Raw genomic sequence first — 27656 nt, 5'->3', positions numbered from 1 at the left:
ACCCAGATAGATTTTTTGGTATATGTACGGTAGCTGTGTACAATTCAACTTGGCCTTATTCAACACTGAGCTTTCGGTCACATTGGTCGCGATGGAAATTTATGAAATTAATTTAATTTAGTTGAATTAATTTTTCAGCGTGAGCGTCCGCCGCAGAAGTCGGCCAAAGTGAAAAAGATAAAAAAAATAAACAAACGCTGAAAGCCCAGTAGCCAACGACAATTACCGTTGTCAACACATTGTTAGCCAACTTCCTATTTTTTTTATATTGATTAAATTCATTGTGTGTAGACATACGCACAGGCACACACACACATACGCACAGGCACGCGGATAGAGAGGAAAACAACAACAAATTGTGACTGGCGCGCAAATACACACACACAAATAACATAACAATTGATAAATTGCTTAGACGCTAAATGAGTCAATAGTGAATTAAAATCGGCTATAGAAGGCTTCTGATTTTTTTTTTTCAATTCGGGCTTACGTCTATCGTGTCAAAGCCGAAATGTCTTGCTGCACTGGTGTGGGTGAGTGCTGTTTTTGTTGTTTTTGCTTATCAGCTGAGCGAAGGAACGGTGATTAACCCGCAGCTAGTGCGCAGCCCGTGAGGCCAAAAACGCCAATTAACCCTTAGTCAGTGCATTCGGTTCACTACCACCCCATTTGCATTCAAATGCGTTACATTTGCACATCTACATCTCTCTGTTTTATAGCCATGTCCGCCGACGAGGGGATTACGATGCGCAATGGCAGGACCAAGGCGCTGCAGGAGCACTCCCTGGATCAGGTGGCTACTTCGTTGTTGCCACAGGTGCCGCCGCAGGAGCAGCAAGATCTTAATCCGCAACAACAGCAGCAACAACAGGCCACTCCGCAAAAGCAGGCCATGTCCGCCGACGAGAAGAAGGCCACCAAGAAGTCCCTGGTCATCGTAGCGGGCATTTTTGTGGCCAGCTTGGTCACCATGTGCTATGTGTACGCCATATTCCCCGAGCTCAACGCGTAAGTGGGTCTTTCTGGGGTTAAAGCGCCTGCAATGATGTGTCCCCATCGCATTCGTGCACCTGTAAGGTGTTAAGTGGCCTCCATGTGTGTGTGTGCATGTGTGTCTGCTTGTCAGTTTGCCTCGCTTGATTTGCGAGCAGAGATGTCGGCCAAAGATCCGCTTAAAATAGCTAGAGCACATCCAACTATGATTAGATATGCCAGGTAGTTATTTATCTAGTGCTAGGTACACTTCCAATACGCCTCTCAAAGTATCTTGTATCTTTAAATATCTCACCTCGTATGCCATTTGAATATCCAAATATGAATTATTACAGCCATAGTTAGATAAGTAACTTAACGTAAATGTCACGCTTTGCATAAGCAACCCTTTCTGCACACGTTTTTTGTTATCTTTAAAGTTTAGCCTAAGCTGATTGTTGATTGAAAATCTGGTTCTGTGAGGGACTAAAATAATAATAAGCACTCGTTTTGTTTAAAGTTCAAGACGTTTGTGTACACGTACACACGTACATATATTACTAACAATCTGAATTCAACGGAATTTGATTTGCATGGAATCAGCAAGTCAGCGAATAATCTCTTTGTTTTTTTCTGTCAAATTTGTTTAGCAAACGCAAGGTGTTCAAAACTAAAAGTGCGGATCACTCTAATCTTTTTTTAAGTCGCTTGCCAGACTCATTACTCTTATTGATAAAGTTTATCAATCTTTTTTGTTGTTTTGTTTTGTGCTTGTGCCTTTTTACCGCATTGGCATACAGTGATTATAAAGTAATTGAAGTAGCAACAAAATTTGGATGTCTTTTTACGGCATTATAAAAACACTTATCTGTGTATCGTAAGTTTGCTTCCATTCAAGAGGCATTTTCGGGTAATAAAGATAGGATCTTTGTACAAATAGCTGTTAAAGTAGGTTATTTAATCAAATAGTAAGTTCCCTAGTAACTAGCCCATGCAAATTTAGAAACATTTGCATTAAACTCCAGTTAAATAGCCAGATTTGACTGGAAAATGTCTGAAGTTACAGAGCTATCTCGCGAGAGGGTTTACTCGCACATATACACACGCATTGAGTCACGCCACCAATATGGTTCATACATACATATATATATATATGTATATACAAAAATACTGTGTTTACACCTCGTCTGGGTTCTTTTTGCAGGTCGGAGAAACAACACTTGAAAATTCCGCGTGATATCCAAGATGCCAAGATGCTGGCCAAGGTCCTTGATCGCTACAAGGACATGTACTACTTCGAAGTGATGTTCGGCGTGGTGGTCGCCTATGTATTGTATCCTTTTACCAAATCTGATCAAAGCATTGCTCTAAAAACGGCATCAAAAGTCGGTCACACCGACTGATTAGATAGTGAAAGAGTTCTATTGCCCGGCGGTGACCTTGACCCGATTACCAAAAATGAGCACCGCGCACCACAAACTATTCACGGTCAGTCGTGTGCGTTTGTGTGTATTTCCACCTTAATTAATTCACGATCACCGTTTGAAGCGCATAGTGTGCATATTAATTACGTGGGCAGCACGGGGAAGTGCGAGCGAGATAGCTGTAGGAAGCAGAGCTACGGCTGAGGTTGCCTTCCCGCTCTCACTTACTACTTGCACTCTCTAGGGTGGACCTTATTCATATTGTTACTGGAATTCAATGCTATCAAAATATTAAATCCACAATGATCAAAACTAGTGGTTCACTAATTAAATAATAATATTTAAATAATAATTAGTGAACCAATTAGTAATTAAATAACTTATACGCAATGTAACTGTTTTGCCATTAGTTCGCTTATTTTAAAGACGAAACATCATCAAAAGAAGCTGTTCTAAGAATATGTGATAATGATTGATTTTATGAATGTAATAGGGTCCACCCCAGTGCACGCAGCATGTGCTGCCTAAAAATCGACTTTGGTCGCTTGTTCATGACGCATTCCCTGTGTTTGTTGCTGTTGTCTTCGCAGAAATCAGCTGAGCTGGACATTATTTTGTTGTCGTCAGTGTTTTGATTTGTGTATTTTGTTTATTACTCCTCTTCTTCACCATTCAAGTGCGTTTTTAGCCCCCAGTCAAGGCAGGAGTAAACAAATGAAAAAGAGGCAACGAGCAAATTTAAAAGCAAAAGCTAAAGCACATACGTAACTTTATGGCCTTGCGCCAGTGTGTTTGTGAGCATTTTTTATTGGCCCGTGCATTTGTTATCGGGCATTTGTTGAATACGTGGTCCGATGCCAGATGAACCGAGTGTGTGCGGGATACTCGGACGATGGGGGTGTCATTGTCAACTCTTTGCGTCTATAAATACCCGCCCACAGACGTCGAGCACGCGTCCAACTACTCGTACGATCTGGCTTTAATCCCAGGCACAGTGCTTCCACGAAACACGGCATTTGGCTAGCCAATGTGACATGACACGTTTTTTACTATCAAAAAAAGAAAAACTCAGAGTATTTGCAATCACTTAAAACATCTGTAATGGTTTAGCTATTTTTTATGTAAGCAATATGTCGATTAGGTCTTTAAATTCAGTTGCCACTGCATTGAAAAGTGCAGCTAAATATTCAGATGAAACCGCCTACGACTGGTTACCTTGACCCAATTGAAATCCATTTATAGCCTGCAAACATTCGCCATTCCCGGATCGCTGTTTCTATCGATTCTGCTCGGATTCCTGTACAAGTTCCCGATCGCCCTGTTCCTCATCTGTTTCTGTTCGGCGCTGGGCGCCACGCTATGCTATACACTTTCCAATCTGGTTGGACGCCGCCTGATCCGTCACTTTTGGCCAAAGAAGACCAGCGAGTGGTCGAAGCACGTCGAGGAGTATCGCGACAGTTTGTTCAACTATATGCTATTCCTGCGCATGACACCGATCCTGCCCAATTGGTTCATCAACCTGGCATCGCCCGTCATCGGTGTGCCGCTGCACATCTTCGCATTGGGCACCTTCTGCGGCGTGGCACCGCCCTCGGTGATCGCCATCCAGGCGGGCAAGACACTTCAGAAGATGACCAGCTCGAGCGAGGCCTTCTCCTGGACCTCGATGGGCATCCTGATGGCCTGCGCCTGTGCATCCTTGCTGCCCGGCCTACTCAAGAACAAGTTCAAGCACAAGAAGGAGGCGTAAGCTGGCTGAAGGACCTTTCCGAAATATATTTATATGTATGCTATTCCCCAAACCGAAACCAAAACAAACCGAAAAATCATTAATTGTAATTTATACACTACGACAGAAACAAGAGGTAAAACACACACACACACAAACCGCGTTTTTTTTCAGTGTAATTGAACGCGGCAATGGAAAAATGAAAAGCCCGCCCAAGAGAAAAATTCGGTATGCCACTTTGGGTCTCGATCCATTATGTTTAAGACAACAACAAAATATCTGTGTTTATCCTATTAAAAAAATTATTAATTTTTTTAAACCTATTTCTTACCAAACAATCTTTTGCATCATATATTTCCATCGATCGTTTTTAAGTTAGTGAATTTTTGTTTAGTGCTATGGCAGTATTTACTAGAAAAGTTCTCCTCTAAGTAAATGAAGTTAGCAGAAATCCATTGAATATTACGCAGCGTATGTAAGTTAAAACATGAGAAAAGTATGTATGTGTCTGCAAGTAAATGTTAAAACTACAAATTACAAAACATGCGTTTTATTTTTGGGTGATATCTGGAACTAAGAAATTGGCTACTTATCATGAGTATAAATATCTTCGCTTCACTCAATCTATTTACACTTTGAAAAAAGCATATAAATAAGTTGTTTGTATTATAACAGTGAGTTTGAATTCAAATATACATACGTGGTAAATATAGTGGAATTTAAGCTTATAGAATTCAGTGCTTAAAGCTATGCTTTTTTTGTAAGCTTTTGTAATGTTTGGCGGCGCTTTTAAATTTACTTGGCACAAACTTTGGCCTTTCACCTTCTCACCCAACTGCATTGTTCATTTATATTGGCCAAAAGTTTGGTTTCCCTTGTCGCCCATTCTTTGTTATGCTTTTAATTAGCCTTTATTATTGTTGGGCCTCAGCTCGATTTTTCTTGGCCGCCTTCTTGTTATTCTTGCGGTTTTTTGGCCGCCATTTGATTTGTGTGCTCAATTAGTTGGGCAAACTTTTTTAAAAGGATTAACTGCGAAGATCCGTTTTGCAAAAATATTTTTAATTTACTTTTGCTGAGACTTTGCGTTGCTTCACCAGATTTTTCACCAACAGTCTGCAAGCTTGTGGTTATATTGCTTGGTGCATGCAGAGTAAATGGGTATACTCGACTCGTGGCTAATTATGTAACAGGTAAAATAAAGCTTTATCGAATTTATATTTATTTTAGGTTAAAAGTAGTGATCCTGCAAATAAAAGAAGTGCAAACGATTCCCGCTCGCAGTGCCCTTAGCTGCGTAATGGGTATCTGATAGTCGAGTCACTTGACAATAGTGTAGTGGCTTGCTTTTTCTTAGAAGGTCTTCAGCCAGACGGTGCTACAGGTGTCCCCACACACAGTGGCAAACAAAAACAGCCATAGGAATTTCGCCCATCTATACGCAACACGCACATCATAGACAACGTGGCTCTTATCTGCTGTTGTTCTGCTCTTCGTAATTGATTTAGGACGCGTGTAGTGAAACATAAAGGACCGTGTTGTAGACAACAGTGGGTATTGCCTATGGGGGAATACATTCCATGAGTAACAACAAGTTGATGGCTAAGAATAGCATTGCAACAAAGGAAAGGGTGAAAAATGGTATAATTAATTGGATTTAAGCCACAATCAAAGCCACAAACTGCGTTAATGCTCACCTAAGACCCAACTATTGCATTTATGTATTCCTTAAACTCGTTCCCTGTATCGATGCATTACTGCGCGACTGTGCCAGCATGGAAATTGTATTAACGACATCATAATTTCGCCTGCCATGCGTTTCATCAGTACAAAGGCGTACGCCAACTTTTGGTAATTGCCTAAAAAATATGCACATCTTTATTGGGCTTAAGTAGTACAGATATGAGCCGAGTTTGCCTGCTGCGAGTGTTTCTGTCTGTTTCAGCCAACAAATTCTGATCACTTAATGCGCCCAAACAAATGGGAGTGGGAGTGGCAGTGAAAGTGGGAGTGGGAGTGGAAATGGGCAACCAAAGGGAATCGTAATCGTTTGTAAATTATGCACTTCATTAGTTGGCAGCCATGGGCTTTGTCGAACAATTTACATAGTGAGCAAATGGGCGAAAATAAAATTTTAAATTTGTGTATCTAGCCAACTGCCTACAATATGTTTAGGCATAAATTTATTTAGCCAAATTTGTGTCAAATTAAAAATAACTACTGGCTTAATTATAAGCAAATGGCAGATAAGTGTACATTCTCTTTGTCGCATATTCCCATGCTTAGTAATTCTGTTTTTTTGTTTAGCTGAAGGGTTAATTATTTTCGTTTTAATTTCGTCTGGCCAAATGTGTTTTTTCTGGGCATTAGAAAAGGCCAAATTGTAAATCTCAAGTGTGCTTTCTGGGCCTGGACGGACGACTCTAATCCACTTTGTCGCCGAGTCTGCCAATTATGCAAATCAATCAGGGCGAGAGAAGGGCGGACACACTTGTCCGCTTCACTAGCGAACGTGCCCTTTTGCAAGTTTCGCACTGACAGCGCACAGTGGGCCTAGTAACTCAATTCTTATACCTGCCAAATTACCAAAAATATAAGTCTAGTAAGCGGAAAATGCTTAGAACTACACACAAAATATTTCAGCACTTACGCATAGCAAATATATCAATAATCATTTATTTTCAAAAGCCGTAATCAATATTTGGTCCATCGAGCCGAATTACAATAAACATCATATTTAAAAGCAACTCTTTATGACCTATGATATATTTAATAGTTCAATAACTTTAAATAAGCTTTAATGATTTAAAAAACTGCACAAATTAATCGGCTTGAAAAGGATGTGAATCAACTTGGCCCAGTGTCCCGAAACTCGAGTGTTTGAAGAGCCTGGAGCTTGAAAGTGAATCTGCAATTGGCCGATGATTGAGGCCCTGCCTTGGTGGCGATGTGATGTGAATTGGCTGACGTGACAGGGCCAACAAAGGGCCACACAATATGCTAGGTGTGTATTATTTTTTAATTGCCAAAGAGGACATAGAGCCAAGAGGACCTGCTCCATATTTTGCTTTCAAAGAGAGATGATAAATGAAACTTCAATGACCATCGAGTGCTTATCGAAAACTCAAGCGAAACACGCACATGCGTTCGCTTTAATCCAAATTCAATTCACTTTGTGCGGCCTCCTTATCACAACTCTCGACCGGCAACAATTCCTTACAACAATTCCTCACAACAAATCCTCACAACAATGCCTCACAAAATTCCCAATCGGCATAATGGCCTTGAAGTCTATGGGCACAAGGCCAAGGGATCCCAAATCTTAGCAAACCTGTCCATCCATCTACGCATCCTTGTGCCAGGCCACTGCTTAATTAAATAAGATTGAAAAGCTTCAATTATTCAATAGAACAATAGAAGGGATTGCTTGCCGTACACTGCGCTCCATGTCTGTATTTCTATTTCAGAAATCAAAAGCTAGACAAACTAGAAAACCTGTTTATTACTTTTGCTGAATAATGATATAAATGTTGAGGCTAAGTCTTCAGTTCTGTTTTACCATAGAACTCGTTTTCTTAAGGAGGATATTACCTTAAGGTTTTGCAACGCACTTTGTTGGCCTTGCGAAGGTCATCTGTTATTGCATCTTTTCGATCGACTGAACACTTCGAAAGCCGTGCAGAAACAATGGACTTATCAAAGGGCGCACATGCAGACCAACTAATTGTAAAGTCAAACAGAAACTGTTAGCCAAATGGTTCTTGGCATAATCTATCCACTGGGATGTGGGATGTGGGATGTGCGTTGCTGGCTCCTAATTCTAATACTAATTCGAATCCTAACACATTTGGGCCGTCGATTCGCTCCTTTGAATGCAGCCACCACGACGGCCATGGGTATTAAAAAAGTTTTCAATTTCCTCGACGTCCTTGAGAGTTTTCATCGGCAGACGCGTACAAATTTTGCTCATGCTGCTGGATATTTGATACTCAGTTCTTGGATTTCATCTGAATAAATGACTAAGTTTGATGTAAACAAAAGCATAGTTGCCATGTGGTTAAATAATTCATGTATATTTATATATTTAATATATATATGTACCTAGATTTCATTTAAAGTCAGTGCAAATAAATTAATCACACATTGCGTATACGCAATATTTTACAGAAGCGTTGCAAAGTAAACTAAAAAGTGTGTTTTAGACAAGATTTGCAAAAGAACTAAAGCGTTTATAGTAAATTGAAATGATAGCAAATGATTACAGGATATCTGGCGAATCCAGAGCCAGTGTCCTGGCTGCCATTTTTATTTGTCTTCTGGCGAAAAGGGACGCGAATAGGCGAAGGCCACTCCATGGGCACCACATAATTTTAACTTTTGTAGGCCAACATAAATACTTGATTAAGTAAATCCACATTTGTAGACAGTCTCGAGACGAGTGACGAGTGGGTCCCACAGAGAGAACAGTGAGGACAGAGAAGAAAAGAATGAAAATGGGGAGCCTTTGACCCGCCGATCGTATGTTGTGGCCCCGACTTCTTTTATGTTGCTCGATTTGCATAATTTAGCAAGCGAAAAAGGCGCGTGGCTAGGCTCGAAAGTTATACCCAATTTGGCGAGTAATCAGGTTAAAATGGGTACCATGCCATTGCTCGAAAGTTAACCTGTCAATGGCGACTCTGAACATTCCACAAATCTTCGTTAAATCCCGACCAGATAAATATACTACTAAATATACAGAAATAAATAAAAGAGCGCCCAGTCATACAAAACAAACAATCAACTTGAGTATCTCGCCGAATCGCCGGGCAAATAATGAAGCAATGAAATGGCCAATTTAAATCAATGCTCCTCTTGGCCCAGACGCAAAAAAATAGGCAAAAAAAAAAAAAAACGCTTAAAAGAAAAAAATAAAGAGCAGGGCAAAAAGAAAGCGAATGGCTAAATTGCCTTTTGGCCAGCTCTGTTTTCGTTGTTTTTATTATTTGTGCCACTGCTGACCCATCATCGTCTTCTACATGCCATTAAATGTTGCAGATTTTAGACGGATTTCAGTCTGATTCGTTTTAGAGCCACAATCAATCGAACGGAATCACCACTTTTGATGGCCAGTGCTTTATGGCAGTGTCTACTGTAGTAAAACCCCAGATTATAACTCATTTAACGTGCGAGGAATTTATTATGAATAATATGTGCTATGGTATGCTTGATAAGCTCCTAAATATATATATTTAATGAATAATTTATTATATATATTAGCTTAGAAACTTCTGGTCAGTATGCTTAACTGCTTAATGTGTGCATACATTCTTGTCAGTTTCAAATGGTTTTTGACTTATTTGGAAAATATTAATTAAATTATTATGGACGATTCTGGTGCCATCTTAAGAGTCCTTTTTGCCGTACACATGCTTGCCAGGACTAAGTATGTGTGTCTTGACAACAATGATAAATATTGATTTTGCACCATCGATGGCGACAACAATTACAATGATAAAAGATTGGCAGCCGCTTTTCTTTGGCATATGGCACGTCCTGCGTCCTGCGTCCTGCGTCCTGCATCATTCGTCCTGGCTCCTCAATGCTGCGTACCGCCTTCCATCCATCAGCTGCGTCCTCCAGAGTCTAGACATTTCCACATAAAAGCCTCGGCGTCCCGCTTTTCCCCTCCACTTGCCACTTTTACCCCGGTGTCTGACACAAATTTTTTTGTAATTATGCGACAGATTCGTTTTTCAGCGCCCCCTCTTTCTTCCTCCCACTCCCAGTTTTCTGTTGTGTGATTTTTTTCCCACCTTGTTTTGTTTGTTGCCATCCTTGCGCCTGCCTCCTGCGCGGATCCTTTGTGCTCCTTTTTAATGGCAGCGCTTTGCGTGCCTAATTTGCAGCGCACACGGCGCACATTAATGAGGAGAGTCCAAAAAGGACGAGGACGAAGGGCCACGGGGCAGGATGTGGGACACTGTGGCGCAGGATCATCTTTTAGCAGAAGGTGTCCCTCAAAATAGACTTCTTTGTTGATCGCATCAAGCATCTATATTAATGATACAAATTTAATTAATATTTAATATGGACAAAAGGTATAATGATTAAATATGTTATTAAATAAACTTTCTATTTTACTGCTGAGCTCAGCGTAGTGACGAAGCTTGCCACAGTATGCATAGATGATGAGATAATTCGATTAAAAGAATTCGTACATCGAAAAATATTCCAATAGAATTATAAATATTTATTATAAAAATAATGTAAATACTTACTTACTTGTAAAAATTGTTTATAAATAGTATATGCCTTTTAATGAAGTCTGTAATTTACCAAATAGATTTAATCCACTGTGAGTGCGAAATAATATATCTGGCGATATTATATGGCGACCCGTATGCGCGCATGATTAAATAAGATGGAAATGTAGCAAGGGGCGTAATTTTGCGTAGTGGGCGTTGGAGTGTCGAGTGAAATGCAATTTCAACGCCTTCTTTTAACTGTTGAATTAATGATGATAAAGTGCGGACCAGCCAGGAGAAGTGGGTTAAATGGAGGATCCTCCGGCACCATCAAAAATCGGGCCTATGTATATTCCTGGGCATACACGCATGAAATTAATTACGAAATGCGTGGGCGAATGTGCAGAAACGTTTAGAGCAATTTAATGCCTGTAAATAAAACAAATTGCAAAGCAAAACGAACAGCAACGAAATCTGAATTCAAATGAGAAATAGAAATGCGGGATGCTTGCAAATCTAAATCGATTCGCAGAGTATCCTGGAAATATACGAAATGTACAGCTATCATTGAAGAATATTTGCATTTTAAACTCACATTGCTATTGTAAAGTTATTATAAAGCTATAAAAATAATATAAAATATACAAGTATACATAGTATTAAGTTATTTTCAAAGGAAAAGATTCTATAGATTCATGAATTTTGTTTTTCCAGGGTATCAAAATAGAGAGCAGTGCGAATCAGACGCCAAATATGCAGACAAACAAATGGCGGGCAAAATCTGACGTATGCCATGTGTGCGAGGGGGAGGGCACGACGCTGTCGCCCGCTGGTGGGAGCGAGAGGGGCAGAGGCGTAAAAATAAAATGAAATTTGACACTTTGTTTCTTTTTGTGGGTGCCAAATAAAAGCGTTTTGCGTATGTGTGTGTGTGTGTGTGTGTCTCTGTGGGTGCTGCTATTGGAGTTGTTGTTGCTCTTTTGTGGGTTATGAAATAAACACACTCTCTCACACACACACACACACACACAAACACATGCACTCACATATCAGACACAAGTGAGTGTTTGTTGTTGGCAGTAGATTTTCCGATCATTTTACGCGTATTTTACTCCGAATGCCAGAACCAGCATAAACGACCTTGGAGTGGGTGGGTGGCCGCAAACAAATCGACTGCGACATTTACGGGACCCCAGTGGCCTTCGGCCCTCCCGTATTTCCCGACCACCTCGTCCTTTTCCCTGGAAACCGTGGCAAACTTAACCAAACAGCGGAAAACTGGACAGGAAACAATGAAAACTGAGATGCCCTAAAAGGTATGCTACATATTTTTTCAAAAACTCCAAGCAAAAACAAGGAACAACTTTAGAATGGAGGATGCTAATAATAAAACAAAAGTTAATTTATATAGTTTCTGGTACATATATTATATATATATAGAAGCCTATGAATATTTTTGTCTAGATAAAACCAATATGTGTGCTGTGAAAAACGTACCATATACGTGAAACTAAAATAAGAGAAGCAAACGAAAAGATTGAGAAAAAAAGACAAGTTGGATGGCAAATGGCCCAACACCTCTTGCATTGAGGTAGTCCCTTTTAGCGACAACCAAGCAAATGGAATGGAAAAAGTGTCACGGGGCATCGCGATGCAAGTGCATCACGCATCCGCCCTGGTGTACAGAAGCAAAATCGAAAATCGAATGGCAAGAGCACTAAATAAATATACAAGACTATATAAATAAAGTTAGCCCAACGCTGAAGGGGAAAATCAAAACAAAAGAGGAAAAACAGGGGCAAGACAACAGACAAGAGTTGAAAAATTTCATTGAAACAAATTCGAAGATTAAATTACAGCCATTTACCTCGGTAAATATTTGCTGCGAAGATTTTCCCCAGAGAAATGGAATCCGCTTGACTGCCGGCGATGATGAACATGAATGATAATGATGATGATGATGATGATGATGATGACGATGGTGATTATGATGATGATGACATTGATGGGCTAACTGACTATGGACGTGGGATAGTGTAAAGCGATCGGGAATGGGAACTGAAATCTCAGATTGGCCTGGGGAATATGTGTAAAATAAATTACATTTTATTGGGCAGAGTATTAACAGAGTATTTGACAAGTTAAGGGCTTAAGCTACAACATTTTGAATGGCATTTACATGCTCACTTTATAACAATTACATTTGCACATTACATTAATTACACTTATTTCCATATCCATTCGATTTGCTACTTCTTCACCGTAACAAAATGCATATATATATATTTTCATATAGGCAAATCGAGTGGCGAGTGGGAAGTGGGTGGCGTTTTCCATTTTGCCGGAGGAGTTCAAGTGCCAATGTGCTGTCAAAAAGTTGCTAGTTGTTGGTTGTTGGTTGTTGGTTATGTGTTTTATGCACCATCTACCCCTGACATTGGATTTTTACAACTTGTCTGAACTGGCTTAAGTACAAATTGAGTTTCACTGTCGTCCATTGTTGTTGGCGGCTGCTTATAAACATTTAAGGTTGTAATATTGTTGTGCTGGCTTTTTAATGGCTTTGTTCGCCCTGGGCTGTTCTGTCTCGCCCCCTGGCCCACTAGCCCCTTCTCTGTCGCACGCCATCGGGCCGTCTCTTTCGATTGTGAGACAAAAGCGCAGTGCACATAAATTCATCATAAACGTCGACAATATTAGCTAAATTGACATATGGCCAAGGAACAGACACCAGAAGGTGGGCAAGAACTTCGCCAAGGCCTGGCTACACTCTAAAAAAAAATCGGAGGGAAAATTATACACACTTTATAATTATTTCAAAATATCAAAACAAAAATCTTCCATTTTTAATACCCAAATAATTATTAAAATGTAATACGTTTTATTGTGTTGAAGACAAGATTTCTGATCTACTACATTTTGGTTACAGTGTAACAAAAGTTATAATACAACGCATGAAATGCAGACAATTCCCCAGATAAAAAGGCACTCTTTAAGTTTTTACTTCGCAAAGATTGTGGCTGCAGCAGAGTCATGTTGAAAGTTTGCAAATTAACCAAGAGAATAAAGCGTAAATCGAATTAATTTGGCTAGGCGGCAATAAAGGTTAATCATCAAAAAATAGAAAGGAATGCGGCAAAATAATTTGACGACGATGACACTGCTGGATTAAAGCTGGTCCATCTTAACCCATGTTTTTGGATTAAATACTTTCAAAGCTTCAGTTTGCTTCAAACTAAACAGATTTTAATTTAATAATACAAATAACGACACAAGGACGAAATTCTCCAATGAGCTGCTGCATTTAAGTTCAAGGAGCTGTTGAGCATGGCTTGTGGTAAAATTGAAAGTGATAAACCAGAAATGGAAATGGGTTAAAGGCCTGGATCCCTGGGCTTTTGTCTATGTAAATGAGATGGCGCCCCGAAGGCGCTCAAACTATAGCAAAATGTTTGTGAATGGGGCAACACAGAAAACGAAGCTAAAGTAGAAACCAAAGAGATGAGAAAGCAATCTAAAAGTTCTGTTCCATTTATTGACAATTTGTTTCAAAATAATTGGCAAATGTCCTCGTACCCTTTTGACCCCCCATCTTTGACCCAATAACACGCCACTGTCCTCTGTCCTCTGTCCTCTGTTAACTGTTAACTGCTAACAGCTGAGGGCTCCACTCATTTGGTTTATGCGCCGCAAAACATGAGCACGTCCTGCGTCCTGCGTCCTTCGTCCTTTGTCCTGCATTCCTCGTCCAGCGATTACCAGTTGAATGAACCACACCGTGGGCCGCATATTCGCTCAGTGTGTTTATTTTGCACTTTTTGAGGGCGGCGGGGAGGCGTGGCCACATGCAAGCTGCATGGAAAATTAATTGCCACTCTGCAAATATCGAAAAATGTCAATATTGTGAAAACTTTAGTGCAAACATAGTGTCTGCAATCAGGCTAAAAGGTTCTACAAATTTGTGTTGCTTTAATACTAGTTTACCTTGTTCATAAAGAAGTATGACAAAATACGTATAAAAATACATTTAAAAGCAAGCTCCTATCATTTTGGCATGGCTTTAACTGAAAGACGATTTTCTAGCCTGCTTTTTGACAAATTCAATGGATTTATATATGTTTTTAAAAGCCACGTGCAGGTCGATTGAATGACAGTTGGCCATGTATGAAATAATCCCACCATAAGCTTTATAAATCATAGAAAAGTACACAAAAAAACAGGATGCTTTAAAATGGAAAAGTGTCAATACTTAGATAAAGATAACACTTTTATAATTTTTTATTAAATCAGTATTGAATTAGTACTAGAATGAACATTGCGGATATCTTAATAAATTTTTCCATCATTTGATTTTTTTTTTGTGTATGTACAAGAAGGTAGAATCACCTGCGAATGGCACTTTATTCTATCTTTATGGGGTTTTCACTGCGACCAATCCTGAGCAGCTGCTGGTCACCAGAGCGGCTAATCTCCCTCTCCCTTTCGCGCCTTCCTTCTCTTTCTTGGCTGCCTTTATGCAGACCCTTCTTCATTTATGATTCCGTTTTACTTGCAGTTTGTTTTCAGTGATTTTCGCCATTTTCCAGCAGCAATTGCTTGCAAAAGCGCCTCTAATGTGGTCACTTCTGTGATTTTTTTTTATCTACTTTTAACCCACAACGTGCCGTCTCTTTCCGTCGGCTAGCGCCATCTCTTTCCAATGGCAGCTTAGTGTCGCCAGCGGCAGCGAAGCGTGATAATACAATGAGTAGATAAGTAGTTGCGATTCGCAGTCTCAGTCTACTGTCGATGTGCAGATTGAAGTTGCGGATGTGCGAAAAATACCTAGCGATGGCAGGTTGGCATTAGGGGGTTAACATGGACACTAACAAAAGTGGCAATACTTTAATTATTATATATTTTTTAAACTACTTTACTTCAGGTTTTCAATTTTTTGAGCTCTTTAAATTGTATCAAATTAATCTGCAAATGGGTTACAATATATAAATTCATAGATAAGATAAATCTCTTTTCTATTTCAAACCATTCCCAGTTAAATTTTAAGAGAGTCAAACGTGAAAACTCTCTTAGCCAACTTTCCCCACCGTTATTTACCCCAACCAAAGTTGTTCCCACTATTCTATGCTGCCCCAACTGGGTACAGTGAGGACTGCGTCGGCGCGGATAAGTTTCCCCTAGCACGCAGGAATCGTGTCTCAGGGGAAAATCGCGATTTATGAATGAAATCAAATTTACTACGCCGCTGGGAACAGTTGCTCTGGTTTCCGAGGACAAGGAACAAGATGTCCTGGCTGTGTTGGTTAGTCAAAAGGTTCACGTTCTTTTAAGGTTGAATGACATGAAATTGAATGAACAAAAAAGTGGAAACGTGTAAAGTGAAAATAATAACACAACGGAAAATGTGAAACAAACCAAACAAAATGCGACGGAAACTTAATTAAATTGGCTTCCCGTTGAATATGCAAAACCAAAAAGTCAATTTAACGTTGGCTATCAAGCCAATGTCCTTCATTGACGGACAGGATTTAAGGACTAAGATTTATTGCAATCAGATGTACTTTAGTGGTCATCGTCATTATTTAATATGCTTGCTGGAGCCAAAGTCGTAGTAACACTTACCGTGGGTCTTTGGCTGAGGACATGCAACTGATGTTGCACGCTCAGAAGCATTATTCATATCCTTGAGGATTTAATAGACTGCAAACTAGTACTAGTTTTTACTGCCCTGCAAAAGGGGTTGAATAATGGCTTCTCATGAAGGATGAAAGCGCTTGATGTACAACGACAGAGTGCAAGTAAATGTCTTGTTTGTTATTCGGCTGGCTGGCTGGCTGGCTGGCTGGCTGTCCTTTTCAGGACACTTACGTCCTTTTGCAGCAATATTCCTTTTAAACCAAAGCACTGAATTTAAAACTCACATACGCTGCTGGCAGTTTGCAATACGAGTACCTTTCAATCTGCAAGCCAAATCGGAAACTTGGCAAGTCCCTTGTCTAAATCACAAACTGCAACCGCTTGTATTTATGGGCCATTGTATCTTGGGGACACAGAATATACAGAATATACAGAATATACAGTTTATCACAGAAATATGCGCATATTTCGATGTTATTTCGCCCGACCGCTGTGCACACTTGTACTTTGCACAATTTACACAATGCCATAAACTCAAGTTCGACAATGTGAGCGCATGAAAAGCGTGCAAAGTGCAGACAAAACTTTCAGAACTAAGATAGTAATCATAAGCGGCAGTGGCCAAAAATGTTCGCACAATATTCACCATAATTCTGAGCGATTCTGCTATTTCAAATGCTTACGCGTGCGATAACAGTAAAAACTATCAACCAAGGATGTAAACCTACATATTTTTAAACCAAAACATTTACAATCGAAATATATTAAAAAAGGAAACAGAAGAACTTGAGCCTTTGAAAAGTGACTGCGATTGCTCGTAAAACTGACAGACAATCCAATTGTGACTTATGCTCTAGGCCAAAGCAGAATTGGCAAAAGCAAAAAAAAAGCAGAAGCAGAAGCAGAAGCAAATGCATTTGGCTGTTGATTAAGCCTGGCTAATTGGGGGCTTTTCCGGGGGAAAACACGATGCAGCAGCGCAGCTGTGTCGATTGCATGCAAATGAGGCACGAAAAACCAGTCGGCGGCTTTAATTGTTATGTTTTGTTTCGGTTCTCGCTGCGTTTCAAGTGGCAAAAACCTCCATCAACCTTGTTGGGGCCAAGCAACGCAAGGTCATAACCGTTCCTCATCCCAAAACACAAAAACAGAAAAACCACCAGCCATTTTCCAACGCAACCCAACCACCCAGAGGAGACAACAACAACAACAACAACAAGAGTGCAGAACACTGACATGCGGAGCGACAGCGACTGCGATTCAGTTGGGAAATATGAAGTATACGCCGAGTATACACGTGCGACACGGCGCAAAAGACAACTTATTTAACACATTATGTGCAAGTTCAAATATTCAACTTTAGCTCGGAACGGCTTCACCTCCGAACGACCCGCTCTTTCCCATTTTCTACATTTTCTCCATTTTCTCAATTTTCCATCACTTTTCCGCGACATGTGCGAGAAACTTTTCCCTTTGCCCAACAAACTTGAGCTGTAGCTGAATCTTTCACAGGTTCCACAGGCGAAGCAACTCCTCCGGCGAAAATGCACCAAATTATTCATAGTTTCTTTGTGGCACAGGGAAGTATTAAATTACAATGTCTAACTTATATGCGAGTATGCTAATCATTTTGGTTCATTAAAGAAACATTTGTCAGAGTCTATGTGTCAATGTGTCACTTAAGTTGCCATTGTTAATTTGTATATTACTTCTACATACTAATATTAATTTAATTAGAAATGCCACACAGATACATACATTGCACTTGTTTTCTTGACTTGGTGGTCACAAACTCTTATTTCTGCTTTAGTTTGCGGCAATATTTCTTAAACCACTGCAGTTTATGACAGAGATGCCCTTCTGGTTTTGTGGCCAATGCAAAAAGCGTCGCAAGGGCGTCGTTTGCAAAAGGTGCAAATATGACTTGCACCTGGCCTGTTAACGCCCTTTTGACCACATCGCATTTTGATTAAGTTCCCAGTTGACGGTGTTGTGTGCCAAAAAGTGGGCGGTGTCGGGGGCGTGACAGATGCAGAATCACAGGAAAGCGCATATTAAATTCCACTTTGGCGGCAGATGGACGTCCAAACGAACAACTGCTTCACATAATGCACAAAGGGGCTGAGACAGTGAACTCTGGCTCACATGCACCGGGGGAAAGTAAACTTGTATATAGATATGTTTTTGATGGTTAAAGTAATCAAATAAGATATGACATTTCAAATTTGAACCATTATTTACACTGCTGTGTTATAGAAAATATACATTTTTTGTTGTACCATCTTAAATACGTTTCATATATTCCCAAAGGCAACAAAATAATTTTCCTGATATATAGTACTCTTTATAAGGGTGTTCACTGTGGCCCTTGTGCTCGCTCACCCAGAAAGGTGGCAAACGGCAAATGGGCAAAAATGCATTGTCCCAGCGACAGGACTCCGTTTCGCGTGTCACTTAATTTCCAGCGACAAAAAGCCAACAATGGCAATAAAAAGCCAACAGGCAAACCACACAAAGAGCCACCGTCGACCACGGTTTGGCTGCGGCAAGGATTGAAAGGACACGCCAGAGCGAGTTCGAGTCCTGCATTCTGCATTCTGCTCCCTGCTCCCAGCTAGTGGCTACTTACTGGTCAAAGGATTCGATCTGGTGCAGCATGATATATGACAGCCGCATGGCCATTTGAAAGCACTTTCATCCAGTGTCCATGTGCACACAACAGGTTTTATTATGTTTGCTGGAAATGTAAAAACGGCAACGAAAGGTGGTCTCGTAAATAAATGTTTGCTTTTTGTGCAGCCTTGCAGCTTTTCTGAAAAATTCTTTATAGTATGAAAAATAAAATAAGAGTTTACATTGAATTTGTCCTTGGCTATGAGATGTTTTAAAGTAGCGCTGAATTATGAAACTGCAGGGTCGTTTCTACTATAAGATATCATAAGATAATGTTAAATTTGTATTATCAAGTTATCAATTATAGATATACAAATATTATTAAAATGCATTTAATGACATTTTTCCTTTTAATGAAACATTCCCTCGAGAATTATCCTTATATGTACATCTTTTCCCACTTCCTTTGAATTTTAATAATTTATTATGACTATTATTATGTCCCAAGTTGAATTCAATTAATAAATATTCACACACGATTTCGTTGCGAAAAATTGCGAAAGATGGGAACCGCAATGCCCCTTTTAATTCGATTATAAAGCGTATGGAAACAACAGGAATGTGCAAAAAATAAATAAAAAATAAAATCAACGTGCATCATATATTAATATTCCACCTTAATTCTGCATTTCCCTGGGGCCAAATAATTGCAATCCCTTTTCCGCAAAGGAGTTGTGGAAGTATTTTTAAATTGCACGTTTTTCCGGGCCACATTTGTAGTGAATGGCTGTACACTGAAAGAAATATTCCGCAGTGCCCAACAATTCCCTTTTTTATACCATTTAAATTGTATTTTATTTACGTGCCCTTAAGCCGAATTCACTCTTTAAAAAAGTTATTTTCATGTGTGTTTTTCAAAAATTTGTTTATTAAAAACTAAAAGTTTTTGTCGCATGTCATGTGTGCAACCAATGCGATTTCTGCGTAATTGGAGCAACTGTTTTTTGTGCCCGAAGCCGGAAACAGAATCCAACAAATTGAGTTTTGTGTTCTCCGTGAAATTGTTTCTGGTTTCGTCGTAAATCAAAAGTTGCTTGCAGCGAAACGGAGCGATACTTTTTTACATTTCACGTGGGTGGCGCGCGTATAAATAATATCCATTTGACTGCAGCTGCGTCAACAAGCAAAACATTTGGCGAAAATGTGACCCATGACCCCATCAAACCACCATCCCTCTCGCATCATTCGCCCCATCAATTAAAGTTATACGCGAAAAGCGCTCAGCGAAAACCGCGTACAATTTTCATTAAAACAGAGGAAAGCACGTGGAAACGTTTTGCAATCTAAAATTAATCAGTAATTCCAATTAGGGAGATTTCAATTAAAATTAAAAAAGTAATTACATTTATTATATTGTTATTAGCTTTCAACTTACCGCTTAACTTTAGTTGTTCCCAACCTGTGATGCAAACCAAAATTGTATAAAACTCGGCTTTTGTGTATAAATGTAGTTTATTTTTGTATTTTTGTTTCTCGCTGTTGTTTGCATTCGGTCACGTGTTAAGTATTAATAAATAAATTGCATTAGGTAGTATACGATTAGTGTTTGGTTTTTTAGAAGTTAGTTAGAGGCGCAGTAGCAGAGAGTTCTATAGTGGGTTACTTAGTGTGTTTGCCGTGTCCCGAGTAGCTTAGAAATTAATAATTTAATTGTTGTGGCTGTGTGTGTCGTCTGTGTTTTGCAAAAATATTGCACCTGCGCTTCCGAATGGCGATCAGAAGAATTCTATATATATATATATATAAATATTATTAACTTGCGTCTTTTGTTGTTACCTGCACTTGAAATATTTAAAATATTCTTTTAGTTTAGTCGTTTCCATTTAGATTAATAACATATGTATACATATTGGTTTCAATTATTTGCTTTTTGTGATTTATTTGCCTTTTCCTTTGTCGCTTTTAAAGTATGCAAAAATAAGCTCTCTCTCTCTCTCTCTTTCTCTGTGTCTATCTCTTTTGCTTTCTATGGCGCCGTCTCTGTCCGTTATGTGACTTCGTCTCTTTCTTACACGTATGCCCTTGCTTAACAGAAACTAGACAATGCTGAAATTATTGTTCTTCGTATTACTTTTGCTGTTTTGCTTATTGTTTTCGCTTTAGATTTATCATAATTATCGTACGAGTATATATCGTTATGTATATGGCAATAGTCGATCGAGAAATGTGCAGATTTCTTGTACAAACATTACATATACAATTAGAATCAATATGCGCTTCATTTTTTTGTTGTTTTGTTTTGCTGACGCTTTTTAAATGCATTTATTTTGTTTGTTGTTTTGTTTGTTTTGCAGGCATGGCTTCGTTTTTCTAAGGCTATTTTTTAATAATAAATATCGGTAATGGTATTGCAATAATTATCCGCAATGGCTCTATACAATAATAAGTTTAACGAAATCTAACTCTTTTTTGGCATAAGGTGTGTTGCTTTTTGTTTCTTTTTATCGAAAATTATAAATGTAGTTAAAGAACTAAAGTACGGTTAATTTACATGACAAATAATGGATTAGATCATATCATAAAAATTAGCTTGCAAGTAAATTCAATCGAATGCTTAAGCTAATGGATGCGAGGGAATTTGGGAAGGTTGAATATATTTTTGGGACATTGGGTTTACAATTTTTTAAATACTTTACAATGACTGCTCACATACGCTCGCACTGGCTTTAAATTCAGTCTTTTTCATGTACAAAGATGGACAAAATGAACCAAAAATTAGCATTTTCCTGGAACTGCATTAATAATAACCTCTATTGCAGTTGTCGGTTGTGGACAGATGAACGATTTACCGATTTGACGACGAACAATTAATCTCATTGTAGACATAATACATGTACACATTTAAATTGGCTAAAATTATCCTTGCAATGTGAGTACATAAACACCAATATTCAATGAACCATTTAAGCAAACTAAACAAATTCCAATTTCGGTCTATTTGCGAATCGATGGAACTTAAAGCTGATCAAGTTGCAGTCGACGAATTTATAGTTTTTCGATTCCAGCGTAGGCGTGTGAACAGTTGCATATATATTTATATATAGATTGGCGTCTCCTGACCGGTGAGCAAACGAAACATGGACGTGGGCATTGTCTTCATCAGAATCTGATTAGAAAATAATTGTAAGTATGGGTATAGAAAAGTTTAAAAATCATGCCATACATACCTCGCCCACTGAGGATGACAACAGCTTAACAATGGTATCGTGTGGCACGGCCACAACACTCTGGTTGTTAATCTCAATGATGCGGTGGCCAACGCGAACTCCGCCCCGCTCAGCGATTCCTCCACGCAGAAGACTGCAGATCTGCATAAAGTAAATATTTATGATTAAAAACAGAAAGATCCGAGATTTTTGGGCATTTTAAAGTTACCACGCCATTTTGAACACTAAAACCCAACTGGAAAAGCGCCTTGGGCCGCAGGATCTTGACCTCGACGACGGGCGGACAGGGCACAACGGTGAACTTGACGGCAGTTTGGTTCTTGGCATTGCGAATGTAGCTCTGGCAGGTGGACAGCGGCAATCCCACCAGACTCATGCCGTTAATGGCGATCAGCTGGTCACCGATGTTCAGCTGGCCGCAGCGGGCAGCTGCTCCGGAGCTCATCAGGTTGGCAATCACCACGGTGGGCAGCATGGAACCCCAGCCACTCTCTACGATCACCACGCCTAGGATTTCGCCTTTGGCCTTCGGCACAACCACCTCCTTTTGCAGCTCTTTTTTGGCAAAGATCTCCAGTTCGTCGCCGAATATCTCCTGGCTGTTGAGCACTTCCTGGTAGTCCATCTCTTTGGCCAGGCTCTCGTTTTCGATGCCGTTCGCCTTCAGGAACTCCATGTAGGCCACCTGGTTGAGTATAAAAGAAATCGATAGTTGGTTATATATTGCAATAATACTTTAGGGGTATATGTGTACCTGAAAGGCCTGTCCAATGGACTGAGCAATGAACTGCGCCTCATCGCTCTCGAACACATGGCAGATCATTTTGGGCGTGCGATTGTGCTTGCTGAGTGGCTCCTTGGGAGGCGACTCCTCCTCGCCCATTCCGGGAGTGGAAACATCACCCAATGGACTGCTGATCGATGGATCAACAACACTATTCGGTACGAATCTGCGACGAGCCATCAGCACAACTAGATCGCCAATGTCGGCTATATAGGATATAGTACGCAGCGCATGGTCCATCATGATCTCCTTGAGATCCGTGTTAAGCACCATTATCTTCTCGGTTGATATGAACAGGTCCACTTCAGTGCTCGGCTGACTTTCGCCCTCGGGAGCCTGTTAAAAACAAAACCAAAAATGTATATAAATGTATAATGCATTTACGTCTAAATGGTATTATTTGTCAACTAAAAGGGGGCTAACGATCGCTTACCAAAGCCTATCGAGAGGAATGCGCAGCAGGGAACGAGAAAAGCGAACGAGAAAGTTTTAGACACACACATAGAGCATAGCCTAGCGGGGTTTCTTTGAATGGATGTGCTTTCATGTGCATCATCAGGTTCTTGTTCACTTACCTTGATCCTGGAAACGGCCTCCTCCGCCTGCATCATTCTGGTCGACTTGGTTGGCTGACCCTCGCAGACAAGTTGAGTGGATCCAAGGTATCTGGCCCGAAACAACACGCCCTCAATGAGAACTTTGGGTTCCAAGAGACCTAAGAACGAACCATATTAAAATTAATTACGGAGTGCCTTCATTTCTGATTGTTAATAAACAAAATATAAGTTTTAAAAATAAACCAAAACATCTGCTGGGTAACAGAGACTTACGTGATATCAGCATTTAGTATATACGGATTGCAGCGTGAAATGTTTAATCGGTTTTGATATCAGTAAACGAACAAACAGGGGCGTTGATCACTCTGCTAACTTACCCTCTTTGTTTCGAGATTTGGCCTTCTTGTCCGAGTTCGCAGAATCCTTCAGGGATTTTATGGAGCCCGTTGGACTTTTGGTGAACTGCAGCTTTTCCGGCGAGCTTATGGAGATATCGGTCGTGCCCACGATCTGGCAAATATCCGGCGAATTGGGTGTCAGCGAGGTGCCGATGCCTTGTCGAATGGTGGCCGTCGAGTAGGCTTGCGGCTTGATATTATTCATTGGATTGGGATTATTGTTGTCCGACGTGCCATTTAGATGTCCATTGCTGGCAATATCCGTGCCCTCATTCGCATTGTTATCAGCCAGGGACTGAAAAGTTAATATTTTAATAGCTGATAACGCTGCATGTTTGCATGCCTTACCTGATCGGCGAAGAAATCCTGCTCATCGTGCCGCTGCTGACCCAACAGGCGATCTGTTTCCAGATCAGTGTCTGGTTCCTCATCTGCCGTCGCACCTTGGACCGCTGAGACCGCCGTCCCCTTGCGTGGAACCCAAACCGGTGAGTCTGGATCCGTGGGCAGCACTTCGTCGCAGAATTTCAGCTTTTCCGGCTGCGTTTTAGCACGCTGCAAGGCGGTTCGTATCTCCTTCATGGCCTCCTGGATTTCGGAAGCAGCCTGCGATGGCAAAGTTCCTCCCGCAGTTACTGCAGCCACTCCCAGTCCAGATCCCGTTGACTTTTCTGTGTGAGAACTGCCCAAAGCCGCTGCATAAACCGCACCGTAGTGACTGTCCAGTGGATTATCAGCATCTGCCGCCATGGTCATGGATTCACTTGCATCGGCAATCTCGATTTGTGGCGGCGAAGATGGAGGCGGAGCCGGGGGCATGGGCAGTGAGGCAAAGTCGCTTATCAGCGCCGATTGCGAGGCATCTGTGGTCAATGTGGCCATGCTGGCGCTCATCACATTGTAGTCGTTCTCCAGCCGCTCGCCATTGCCGTTGTGCTCGTGGATGTGCTGAGATTGGGACGACTGCTGCTTGTCACAGAGCACGGACACGTTGTTCTCCGTGTCGGAAGCGTGGCCACTGCTCAGGCCATCTTCTAGGACGGGCATGCTCGTATACAGTTTACCATAATCCGTGGGGCAGTTGATGTCGTTAGACAGACTGTCCAAATCGCCGCAATTCGAATCGTAATCCGTTGTCTCGGGAGACAGGGTAAAGTTTCGCGAATGCCGCCGCAGATTAGCCTCCAGTTCGGTATCCGCCAAATCGCCGCTGCTTCGGCTATTCGAATCAATATACAGCTCAATATCATTATGCTCCTGGTAGGCCGTCGCTGGATTCTGGTCACTGGGCTAAAAATTAAACAAACATTAGCTCCTTTAACGACTGTCATTTCGCTATGACTTACCGGCTTCTTAATGGGCGATCGGTGCACCATGTAGAGCTCATCTTTGGGTATTCTCGCCAGCCGTTGTCCAATATATGCTTGTTCCATTGGCGTAGCTGGGTACTCTTGCGGCTGCTAGTCAATCAAAATACAATATTAAATGGGATTCTAAGCTTCTTGGAAGTAGGAATACTCACCGAACTAGCAACATCGTCTCCACTTTCCGTGGTGTAATCCGTGTACCGCTTCTCGTCCTCCGGATTCGCCTTGAAGAACTCCTCCAGCACCTTTCTGGTCTCTGAGAATTCGTACAGGTAGTCGAAAGTAGGGGTCTTCTCGCGTTGCGTCCCCGAACGCTCTTCCTCGTGGTCGACCAGATCGATGAGGTTGCCCACCGATGCTTTTGCCGCGGCAGTCGCATTATTAGCGCCACTGGTTGTGGGCGACACTCTTTGTGGGAAACCCGGCGGACGTTTTCTGGGACCACCCATGGTAATTGTATTTGTATTCGGTTGATTGCCAAATCGTCGCGGTGATCCCTCGTACTCGGCAATTGGCAGCTGTCCAATCATTTTGGTTACCTTGAGGACATCCTCATTGCTGCCAGGACGTTGGCCGCTCGATGCCTTGTTCATCCAGTTGGTGTCGATGTCGTCGAATACCACGATCTCACCATCACGCAGGCACTGACCGTCCGCCTTGCCCACATCCGTTGGCGAGCCGGGGCTGGCCAATCCCTGCAAGAAAAGTCAGTTAAATGTCATTGTAGTGGATGAAACTTAGACTTGAAGTATTTCTCCAAGCTAACTCACCTGTGGCAGGACATCCCGTGTCTCGAACTGGCTGCCCGGACTCCTACCCAGTCGTATTTGATGCAATTGCGGTCGCTGGTAGTAATAGCCTCCAGAATCACGGCCCGCATTTGAACCATAACCGCCGGATCCCTGACCACCGCCGCCCGATGGCGAAAGACCCTGCAGCGGAACGTAGGACAGTTCGGCATTGAGATCCGGCGAATTGAGCACAGTGCTGGCTGGCGTCACATTTGGGCTACGGGTTCGCATCTCCCACACATATCGCTCCTGCTGCTGCTGCTGATGCTGATGCGATTGCTGCTGCTGCTGCGACTGCTGGCCAAAGTTCATCTGTATGTGCGCGGGATTGACCATGGACTCGTTACTGCTGTCACTGCAGGAGTTTGAGTTCATGGCTGCACCAACAACTGCGATTCTCCGGGGATGAGGGACTGCGGCTTCGATACTACTACTACTACTGCTCTAGTGCTGCTGCTGCATCCGCTGCTGCTGCTGCTGCGATTGCTGCCTCACTGTGGGCCACTGCCTGGGGGAGAATGTGTGATTAGTCGATGATCTAAGGCGGCAATGAATCACTGCGAATCACTGCACTACAGCCCAGCCCAGAAAAAAATCAGGGACAGGTGGTCGTTGCCGATGACGTACTATGGATTTAAATGGTCATAGAAATACTTGGGAGTTTCGTTGAAGGAAGCGGCGGGGCGAAACGGGCCACAGCAAACAGACCAATCTATATGCTGATTTGCTTATTTTTGGACCAAAGCCTAATCTTTTTAATCTCATTTTTTAAGTTTTTCTAATCACTCTCATGGTTATTTGCATCTTATTACAAGTCCTAATCTAACTCGTTAAATGCGGTTGAGTATTGTTATTAAGAAGTATTCTAATTTTTCGAGCTTCGGTTTGTTGGCTGCGCTGGTTTGGTAACCTCTGCTTGTGGCGACCTCCTGGCTGGCCAGCGGAATCAATGCGGCCAATTAACCCACTATTGCCTGCCTATGTGTCTATATGTGGACACCTCTCTCAGGGCCCCCCGCCGCGGTTACCACTGGCCTCCGAGCTTCCGAGTTCCGGAGCTTCTCAGTTCCGGAGCTACCGTGTCCGTGGTTGATTGCGCACACGTAAACTTGGCCTCCAAAAGTCCTCGCGCAGGCAAAACAAACGCAGGAAGCTGCAGCCAGACACAACAACCACCCACGCAAAGGTTGAAGGATGGGTGGGCGGTGCAAGTGGGTGGTGCCAGGGGGTGGTGCTGGTGAGCCTTTGTTGTCGCCGATTGTTGCAATCGCTTAACACTTTGGAGGCGTGGGAAAAAAAAACAAACTCCCCGTTGCCGTTATGTGTGTCTATCCATGTGCGTATTGTTAAAAATCAATAGGTTTGCCGTGTTTTTTTTTTCGCAGCTCCTTGGCTGTTCGTTTCGTTATTTTTTTTTGGTGGGGGAACCGCACAACACAACACACTCATACACACACTCGTCGCACAACATCACACACACACACACGGAGCACACTCGGCACTCGCAACAACGACTGCAACGGTGGCAACAATAACACGGCCAGCAAATAGATACGAAAACAACACCTGTCGCGGTTTTATATTTACCATTTAATTCATATTTATTGCACTACTCCTTCAGCAACTCGATTGGCGGAGAACGATTGGCAGCCATATAGATAATCTTGGGCTAACATCGATGGCCTATCGATTGCTATCGACAGTGGACAGCTCGGACAGTGTTGAGCAGCGTTAAAAGAGTGCCATGCAATTTGTACCTATAGTAGGTGCAATTAAAACTTGGCATATTTTCCATTTTTATATTTTTTGAAAAGTTTTCTTTCGCCACCTACTTTACCCATATACCACAACGGCTTGTACCTTTTCCTAGGTACGCGTTCACTGGTACCTAACCGTTAAGACCATCCACTTTCCCAACACTGATTGTACG

General features: G+C 41.5%; 2 protein-coding genes and 1 long non-coding RNA gene across 9 annotated transcripts; 1 reads left to right on the top strand and 2 right to left on the bottom strand.

Moving 5' to 3' along the window:
• Positions 1-63: 63 nt before the first annotated feature.
• LOC6525692 (transmembrane protein 41 homolog) lies at positions 64-4670 on the top strand. The gene is made up of 4 exons (XM_002101478.4): positions 64-533; positions 720-1008; positions 2177-2305; positions 3639-4670. The coding sequence occupies exons 1-4, from the start codon at positions 512-514 to the stop codon at positions 4147-4149; spliced, it is 951 nt and encodes a 316-aa protein (XP_002101514.1). The 5' UTR covers positions 64-511; the 3' UTR covers positions 4150-4670.
• A 9200-nt stretch (positions 4671-13870) lies between these two features.
• On the bottom strand, positions 13871-14414 carry LOC120322013. Its single transcript, XR_005561760.1, has 2 exons — positions 14340-14414; positions 13871-14231 (listed from the first exon to the last, which is right to left on the bottom strand). It is a non-coding gene; the product is annotated as an uncharacterized LOC120322013 (long non-coding RNA).
• Positions 14415-20095: 5681 nt separating this feature from the next.
• Positions 20096-27415, bottom strand: LOC6525691. Of its 7 annotated transcripts, none has more exons than XM_015190926.2 (12): positions 27314-27413; positions 25706-26234; positions 25091-25630; positions 24915-25028; positions 23917-24858; positions 23548-23863; positions 23189-23328; positions 23047-23052; positions 22584-22949; positions 22038-22514; positions 21830-21970; positions 20096-21768 (listed from the first exon to the last, which is right to left on the bottom strand). In XM_015190926.2, the coding sequence occupies exons 2-12, from the start codon at positions 26099-26101 to the stop codon at positions 21697-21699; spliced, it is 3510 nt and encodes a 1169-aa protein (XP_015046412.1). In that variant the 5' UTR covers positions 26102-26234; positions 27314-27413; the 3' UTR covers positions 20096-21696. The 7 variants fall into 7 exon arrangements, 6 of the variants coding, with proteins under 6 accessions (XP_015046412.1, XP_015046414.1, XP_039226032.1 ...); XM_015190928.2 differs by having other exon boundaries at positions 23189-23310; XM_039370098.1 differs by having other exon boundaries at positions 24915-25025.
• Between the last annotated feature and the right edge of the window lie 241 nt (positions 27416-27656).

This window comes from Drosophila yakuba, chromosome X (assembly GCF_016746365.2).
Source record: "Drosophila yakuba strain Tai18E2 chromosome X, Prin_Dyak_Tai18E2_2.1, whole genome shotgun sequence".
Taxonomy (NCBI): domain Eukaryota; kingdom Metazoa; phylum Arthropoda; class Insecta; order Diptera; family Drosophilidae; genus Drosophila; species Drosophila yakuba.
The sequence above is the reverse complement of the archived record's forward strand: the minus strand, read 5'-3'. Positions and strand labels throughout refer to the sequence as shown.